At 43.7% G+C, this 8,954-nt stretch overlaps 1 protein-coding gene across 1 annotated transcript in view; it reads right to left on the bottom strand.

Annotated features, from left to right (window-relative positions):
• Window positions 1-2,092: 2,092 nt before the first annotated feature.
• The window catches only part of prkci (protein kinase C, iota), a 52,649-nt gene continuing 45,787 nt past the window's right edge, over window positions 2,093-8,954 (bottom strand). Inside the window, exons 13-17 of the mRNA XM_024009606.2 lie at window positions 8,764-8,889; window positions 7,755-7,834; window positions 7,290-7,379; window positions 4,466-4,581; window positions 2,093-2,743 (exon numbers count right to left, since the gene is read on the bottom strand). Of these exons, the coding sequence (XP_023865374.1) occupies window positions 2,656-2,743; window positions 4,466-4,581; window positions 7,290-7,379; window positions 7,755-7,834; window positions 8,764-8,889 (500 nt within the window). The 3' untranslated portion in view covers window positions 2,093-2,655. The remainder of the gene's footprint in view (window positions 2,744-4,465; window positions 4,582-7,289; window positions 7,380-7,754; window positions 7,835-8,763; window positions 8,890-8,954) is intronic.

The raw sequence follows: 8,954 nt of genomic DNA, 5'->3' as shown, positions 1-8,954 counted from the left end.
TTTTTCAACCAGACTTTTTAGATTGGKAGACAAGGGGTGTTGATGAAACCGTTGATACTGTATAATAACAAACTGTTAGAGGGAGAGAGGATGGAAAGAGAGGGCAAAGGAGGAGAGAGGGTAGTTGAGAGGACAGTCGAGGGGAGTGAAGAGGGAAAAGGAGATGGAGCAGAGGAGAGCGAGGGTAGGGAAAGGAAGAGCTCCCATGGCAGTGAGAGTATTTCAATTGGTTTTGCTCGACTTCTCAAATCAAAGTTTGAGTTGCGATTTCTTATCCGGGGCTGTAGGAGCCAAACGGGTGGCAACATCACATGACCACGGAAGACAAGCTGCAGCAAGTACTGAACAAAACAGAATGCTGAACAACATCCTAATGTTTACCAACATTAGCTAGCCAACTTATTGCTACATATTTGTTATAAACCCCTCCGGTTCATTGCAAGATAAACAGACAGAAAAACACAGGCGGACGGAAGAACAGACAGACGGGAAGATAGCCAGAAGAAGGGAAATAAAATGTTTATTTTTGTTACAGTTCAGTAGGCTCCTCTGGATGAAATCACRCATATTCATCATCCAAGGGTTTTCATACAGGATTCACCCAATAACAATATTACCAATCAACGTAGTGCTCAATCATTAGTTACAGCAAATTCTATTTGAAAAAAGTAACAAAGCAAAAAAGACTCTACAATATAAAGTAGCATGGTAAACATTGTGTTCATTCCTCCAATCAATCACATGGCCCCGCTAAAAACACTCCGGATGTCATTCGAATGGCACCCTACTATTCCATGTAGTGCACTACTTTTGACCGGGATCTATAGATGCCATTTGGGCCACATACTTTATACTCTTAACCTTAGTTAAGTTCTTCAGCGACATCTCAACAGAAGAATTGGTCCTGCGTTACAAATGGCACCCTATTCCCTACATAGTGCAGTCAAAAGTACATAGGGAATGTAGGGAATAGGATGCCATTTAGGACAACATTTATTTTTGAAATAAACTATTTGGRGAATATCATATTTTGCTTTTATATGCTTTGTATTGATAGTGGTTGTAATCTCTCAGATTTGAAGAAAATCTCATTCAAGAAATCTATCGTTACGTTGTCAGAAATGGTTCAAGAWTCAGTGACGGTCCATTCTTTGTATACTGTAGCAATCAGATTAAGACTGACGTGTAATAGAGAAAACAGTAGAAAAAAAAAGTGAAAACAGAAACAGGACTCTCAGAAAGGCATTGTATAGTACACATGAACAAAGAAAAAAATGCCATGCGTAGTTTCTAAGACCAATATTAGAAAAGCACGTCTTCCTACTGTATATATACTGTACCTTTTTCAACGTACCACCAAGACATCATTAACATCTTCTCTAGAAAATATTTGTTGGTCCTGTGTGAACAATAGATTGCATGGATGATATATCTGCATAGACTAATAGGGCCTGTCCCAAATGGCACCCTATTCCTTATATAGCGCGCTACTTTTGACCAGGGCCCATAGGAGTCCCCAGACTTAACTAGTGCTCCAGCCCTACCCGTCCTCTCTCCACATAGTCAATTGTTCCATTCACAGTTTGGTCGCATCCAAAATGGCACCCTGTTCCCTTAATAGTGCACTTTTYGTAGTGTAGAATACATTTCTAATGCACTTGAGACATTGGGTGCCATTTGAGATTTGCCCTTTGTCAGTACCTACGTTAGTGTTGGTTGGCTGCTGAGGTTCCAGTCAGTCACTACATCCTGTAACCATCTCTGTACGGGGGTTGCCATGACAACTACTGTAAACAAACAATAGCGGGCCAACCTATGTGGTTCTGACAGGACACCAGGCTTGAAGACAACGTAACACTTTAGGACAATGGCCATCATACATAGAGAACAGCTATTTCATTAAATAAAATGAGAAAAATATATAGATATAGTGTTTTGTTTTTGAAAAAGGCTAGTGTTGTCTTGTTCTTCGTTCCTCTACAAACACAGTGCTGCAACAAAGCTAATAATACATGTAGTGGATGTCAATCATTAAATTGTTTTCAACCATGTCCCCCTGATAATCTGGCTGAAAGCTAAAAGGTCTGGTTGGGAACCACTGGTCTAAACATATATCCATCCTCAATGATTTTTAATATGTACAAATACAATATCCATCAAACACCACCAAGTAGAGAATAAGAGGAGGGTTAGTTCGTTCTCTGTGGACTGTCTGTGTTCCTCTTTCCCCCCGCCCCTTTGTGTCACTAGGTACCCAACCACCTACAAGCCTCATTGGTTACTCAGAGCAGGCTCCCTGATGACCAACGAGGAAATCAGTGAGGATTTGATACATGATCCAAAAATAATTCAAAGAGAGAAGGTAGATTTTAAGGACTAGTGGTTATAAATGGCAGAGTGGCTTCCGTCCAAAATGGCCTCCTATTCTCTAATGCACTACGTATGGTATAGGGTGCCAAATGGGACACGTCCACACTATGGGAGATTGGTTTGGCAAGTTAGCATCTCATGTCTGAGAGTCCCGATGGCTCTCTCCAACAGCAGGGTGCTCGATGGTGACGCCGTCGCTGGGTTGTCTGGTAACCATGCAGAGTTAGTTAGCAACGTCGTTGTCAAGAAGACGCGGCGTGCAGCGTCCGATCGATCGCACACTCCTCACACACACTCCTCAGCTGACATCAGGAGMGGGTTGATGTACTCAAACCCTTCAAACTCMGACTGGTCGATCTTCTTCACTGCATCACTGCAAAACAGACAGGAAACAAACAGTTATAGGAGAGACATATGACGACATTGATCAGTAAGTAAATCGCTTCTCATACCACCACAAACTAATCTAGTAAACTGAACAGCCATCAATAAAGCATTGATTTAAATGATCCATGAAGAATGACGGACGGGCGGACAGACAGAACGACAGACTGTATGGGCCCTGGTTAAAATTACACTGAACCAAAATATAAACGCAACAATTTCAAAGATTTAACTGAGTTACAAGTTCACATAAGGAAATCTGTCAATTGACAAACTCATTAGTCCCTAATCTACGAATTTCACATGACTGGGAATACACACATATCTATAAAAAATAAAATAAAAAAAAAGTTAGGGGTGTGGATCAGAAAACCAGTCAGTATGTGGTGTGACCACCATTTGCCTCGTGCAGGCTGTTGATTGTGGCCTGTGGAATGTTGTCCCACTCCTCTTTACTGGCTGTGCGAAGTTGCTGAACATCGGCGGGAACTGGAACAGTGTCGTACAGGTCGATCCAGAGCATCCCATACATAGTCAATGGGTGACATGTATGGTGAGTATGCAGGCCATGTGTTCATTGTCTGTCGCTTTTAGATTAAGTCAAGGGTCTGAATACTTTCCGAATGTCCCAGAAGAACTGGGACATTTTCAGCTTCCAGGAATTGTGTACAGATCCTTGCGACATGGGGCCGTGTGATATGAGGTGATGGCGGCGGATGAATGGCATGATAATGGGCCTCAGGATCTCGTCACAGTATCTCTGTGCATTCAAATTGCCATCTCTAAAATGCAATTGTGTTCATTGTCTGTCACTTATATCTGCCCATAACATAACCCCACCGCCACCATGGGGCACTACATTCACAACGTTGACATCAGCAAACCGCTCGCCCTCATGACAACATACACGATGTCTGCCATCTGCCCAGGACAGTTGAAACCGGGATTCATATATGAAGAGCACACTTCTCCTGCATGCCAGTGRCCATCGAAGGTGAATATTTGCCCACTGAAGTCGGCTACAATGCCAAACTGCAGTCAGGTCAAGACCCTGGTAGAACATGCAGATGAGCTTCCCTGAGACGGTTTCTGACAGTTAGTGCAGAAAGTCTTCGGTTGTGCAAACCCACAGTTTCATCAGCTGTCCGGGTGGCTGGTCTCAGACGACCATGCAGGTGTTGAAGCTGGATGTGGAGTTCCTGGGCTGGCGTGGTTCCACGTGGTCTGTGGTTGTGAGGCCGGTTGGACGTCCTGCCAAATTCTCTAAAACGGCATTGAGGCGGCTTATGGTAGAGAAATGAACATTCAATTCTGGCAACAGCTCTGGTTGCCAATTGCAAGCTCCCTGTGGCATTGTGTTGTGTGACAAAACCACACATTTTAGAGTGGCCTTTTATTGTCCCCAGCACAAGGTGCACCTGTGTAATGAGCATGCTGTTTAATCAGCTTCTTGATATGCCACACCTGTCAGGTGGATGGATTATCTTAGCAAAGGAAAAATGTTAACCAACAGTGAAGTAAACAAATTTGGCCACAAAACTCTAAAAATGTCTCGAATCTTATTTCAGCTCATGAAACCAACACTTTACATGCTTGTTTCCATTTGATGTTCAGTACAGTTCACTATATATGGTACCATTTGTTCTTAACTGACTTGCCTAGTTAAATAAAGGTACATTTGGGACGCATCCAGAGACAGACAGATACTCACTCATCATCAGGCGTGAGCTGGATAGGCTCGTTGGTGAATTGGGCGTCGAAGTTGTCTAGTCCAAACTCTCCTGAGATGTTGGGTTTGAATGGGGGAACCACCTGCTTCTGCTCCATCTGAAACGACAATGCAACGAGGTCAGAGGACACACACACACAGCATTGAGGTCAAAGAGACATCCACACACAGTGCATTCGGAAAGTRTTCAGACTCCTTGACTTTATCCACATTTTGTTACATTACAGCCTTATTCTAAACGGATTAAATAATCTACACACAATACCCCATAATGACAAAGCGAAAACAGGTTTTTAGAGATTTTTGCAAAGGTATTAAAAATAAATACATTTAAAAAAGTATTTAGACCATTTGCTATGAGACTCGAAATTGAGCTCAGGTGCATCCTGTTTCCAATGATCATCCTTGATGTTTCTACAACTTGATTGGAGTCCACATACGGTAAATTCAATTGATTGGACATGATTTGCAAAAAGGTACACACCTGTCTATATAAAGGTCCCACATTTGACAGTGCATGTCAGAGCAAAAACCAAGCCATGAGGTCGAAGGAATTGTCCGTAGAGCTCCGAGACAGGATTGTGTCGAGGCACAGATCTGGGGAAGGCTACGAAATAAATGCCTGCAGTATTGAAAGTTCCGAAAGAACACAGTGGCCTCCATTTTTAAATAGAAGAAGATTGGAACCACCAAGACTCTTCCTAGAGCTGGCCACCTGGCCAAACTGAGCAATTGGGGGAGAAGGGCCTTGGTCAGGGAGGTGACCAAGAACCCGATGGTCATTCTGACAGAGCTCCAGAGTTCCTGTGTAGATGGGAGAACCTTCCAGAAGGACAATCATCTCAGCAACACTACCAATCAGGCCTTTATAGTAAAAGGCGCATGACAGCCCGCTTGGAGTTTGCCGAAAGACACCTAAAGACACTCAGACCATGAGAAACAAGATTCTCTGTTCTGATGAAACCAAGATTGAACTATTTGGCCTGAATGACAAGCGTCACATCTGGAGGAAACCTGGCACCATCCCTACAGTGAAGCATGGTAGAGGCAGCATCATGCTAAGGGGATGTTTTTCAGTGGCAGGGACTGGGAGACTCGTCAGGATAGAGGGAAAGATGAACGGAGCAAAGTACAGAGAAATCCTTGATGAAAACCTGCTCTAGAGCGCACAGGACCTCAGCCTGGGGCGAAGGTTCACCTTCCAACAGGACAACGACCCTGAGCACACAGCCAAGACAACGCTTCGGGACAAATGTCTGAATGTTCTTGAGTGGCCCGGACGTGAACCCYGATCTAATATCTCTGGAGAGACCTGAAAATAGCTGTGTAGCAACACTCCYCATCCAACCTGACAGAGCTTGAGAGGATCTGCAGAGAATGGGAGAAATTCCCCAAATACAGGTGTGCCAAGCTTGTAGCGTCATACCCAAGGAGAATAGGCTGTAATCGCTGCCAAATGTGCTTCAACAAAGTACTGAGTAAAGGGTCTGGATTCTTATTTAAATGTKATATTTCAGTTTACATTTTTTATACTTTGCAAACATTTCTAAAAACCCGTTTTTGCTTTGTCAATGTGGGGTATTGTGTGTAGACCAATGAGAAACAAGAAACCTATTTCATTCATTTTAGATTAAGTTAAGGGTCTGAATACTTTCCGAATGCACTACACAGCTGGATAATCTTGTTTAAATAATGTATATGAAGCGACTTACAGTCAACATAGTCGAGCAAGCACCATGTTACAACCAAATGAGCCTTATTTACAAAGAAGTAACGTACAAATTCCCCTGAAAATAGTTTAGAACCATTTTAAACCACAGAAAAAAATAATTGCACCAAAAGCCAATCTCTCTCTCTCCTCTGAAGCTGTGAGGCAGCCTGTGGATCAGCGGAAACTCCATTGTTAAGTCAGAACCCAAACAGACAGGCAGCCTGCAGGGTGTTAACCCAACACTACCACCCCCTGGAGGTAGAGGAGTGCAGGGCAAGGCTACAGGTTACATGTGAGGTGAGACTGAGCAGAGGGGGAGCAGCTCAGACAGCCAGTCAGCAGACAGGGTAGACCCTACTGGGAAAAGAGGTCAAGCTGCTCCTGACCTGGCCTGGATGCCTGTCTGGAGGCCAGCCTGTCTGTCTGCTGGATGCCTGTCTGGAGGCCAGCCTGTCTGTCTGTGTCAGGTTGGAGTCAACTCCTTTGAAATTTGCCCAGCATTAGGACAATAACACGTTTCTGAATTTGAACATTGAGGTTAGCCAAATGCTCTTAATTCTCTGGTGGTGACCCTCTAATTACAACAGAATCACTGTGACACTGGCCACTTAGTGCTGACTTTTATAGTCCAGGAATAAACTTAATCTGGGTCTGGAAAACCTGCCCTTAGAGAACCGATACACCCATGGTTAAATCAAAATTGGCCCTTCTGTCTGCCTGGTGGGAAAAAAATACTTTCTGGGCTTGTCTAAGGTGATGACCCTCAACTATGACATACTGTCTGGAGGAGAGAATCACCGTGACCCGCTGTGATTGACCTTCACTTGTTGACTAGCTTTTTGCTGTTTTCTTTTAAACTATGTGGAAAGACAATATGAGAGTTGATTTCTCACAGTCCGTCATTCGCGTTTAAGTACATTTTCATTGGTGAGAATTCTGCTTCTGCTGCTTTGTTTGAAAACAATGATCTCTATATATTGGTCATGATGCTCCATCTCACCTAAACACTAGATACAGTAGGACAGATGGAGACAGAGTTGCATTAAAGAGAGAGATAGAAGAGAGGGCAGCGAGAGATAGAAGACAATGACTCACAAGGTCCCAGTCTACGTTTCGGAAGAAGGGATGACCCATGATGTCAGCAAAGCCCGTCTGGGGATGACAGCCTAGCCGCTCCTTAGGTTCCTGGGAAAAGAGAGAGAGAGAGAGAGAGAGACAGGGAAGGAGGGAAAGAGGGGAGAGAGAGGAGGGAGAAAAAGAGAGATAAACAAGGAGTTCAAGAGCATAGATATGAGACAGACGAGGAGAGAGGGATGGACAGAGGGAGAGAATGAGCTCAAGAGNACAGAGGGAGAGAATGAGCTCAAGAGCATTGATAAGAGACAGGCAGAGAGAGGGAAGGAGGATGGAGAGAGGGAGGGAAAGAAGGAGAATAAAGGTTCATTACATCATGGTCAGAGGGCAACGTGACATGACCCTGTTAGGATTGAACTGTGTGTGTGTGTGTGTGTGTGTGTGTGTGTGTGTGTGTGTGTGTGTGTGTGTGTGTGTGGGAGTTACCTTGTTGAGGAAGCCCTTGAGAACGCTGGCAGCTTTGACTGACAACGACCGAGGAATCCTGATCTGTTTTTCCAATATTACTACAGAGAGGAGACAGAGGATATTAGACTGTTATTTATTGAAACAGTTACTTAGTTAGGACCTAACTAACAAGGAAACAAAGTCATATTTAGACACACATTATCCTAGAGCACTCCCAGGAAGTGAACAAGTGCAAGCTCGCTGGAGAGTAGGGTACTAGAAAATAGGACCCAGCCATCCAGTCGGTCAGCTGTTATATAGAGATGCGTGTGAGTGTTACTTTGATCGGTCTCATGCCCCTCTCCCCACCGGTGTTATTACTACCTCTGAGGGTTTAGAGCTTGAGGTAGTCACAAGTACTTGGGAGTACAGCTAGATGGTGCACTGTCCTTCTCTCAGCACATATCAAAGCTACAGGCTAAGGTTAAATCTAGACTAKGTTTCCTCTATTGTAATCGCTCCTCTTTCACCCCAGCTCGTCTTTTCAGTTCGCTGCAGCTAACGACTGGAACGATCTGCAACAAACACTCAAACTGGACAGTTTTATCTCAATCTCTTCATTCAAAGACTCAATCATGGACACTCTTACTGACAGTTGTGGCTGCTTTGTGTGATGTATTGTTGTCTCTACCTTCTTGCCCTTTGTGCTGTTGTCTGTGCCCAATAATGTTTGTACCATTTTTTTTGTGCTGCTGCCATGTTGTGGTCATGTTGTGTTGCTACCATGCTGTGTTGTCATGTGTTGCTGCCTTGCTATGTTGTCGTCTTAGGTATCTCTTTATGTAGTATTGTGTTGTCTCTTGTCGTGATGTGTTTTTTGTCCTATATTTTAATTTAATTTATTTTTAATYCCAGTCCCCATCCCCGCAGGAGGCTTTTTGCCAGGCCGTCATTGTAAGTAAGAATTTGTTCTTAATTGACTGCCTAGTTAAATAAARGTTAAATAAAAATACMAAAATACAAAGTAGTTTGAAGTATTGTGTGTTACCTTGGAAGAGGTAGTCTTCAGTGTTCTGGTCTGGGTTGTCGGAGCTCCCTACGATGTCGAAGGGCGACCGTCCAGCCATCATCTCAAACATCAGCACCCCCAGTGCCCACCAGTCCACACTGAAACCTGAACCCACACAATTGATAGAAAGTCATTCAAATGCCTTTGCCTTACATTTCAATATAAACACA

This window comes from Salvelinus sp. IW2-2015, linkage group LG19, assembly GCF_002910315.2.
Source record: "Salvelinus sp. IW2-2015 linkage group LG19, ASM291031v2, whole genome shotgun sequence".
Lineage (NCBI taxonomy): Eukaryota > Metazoa > Chordata > Actinopteri > Salmoniformes > Salmonidae > Salvelinus > Salvelinus sp. IW2-2015.
This window is presented reverse-complemented; position numbering and strand designations above follow the sequence as displayed.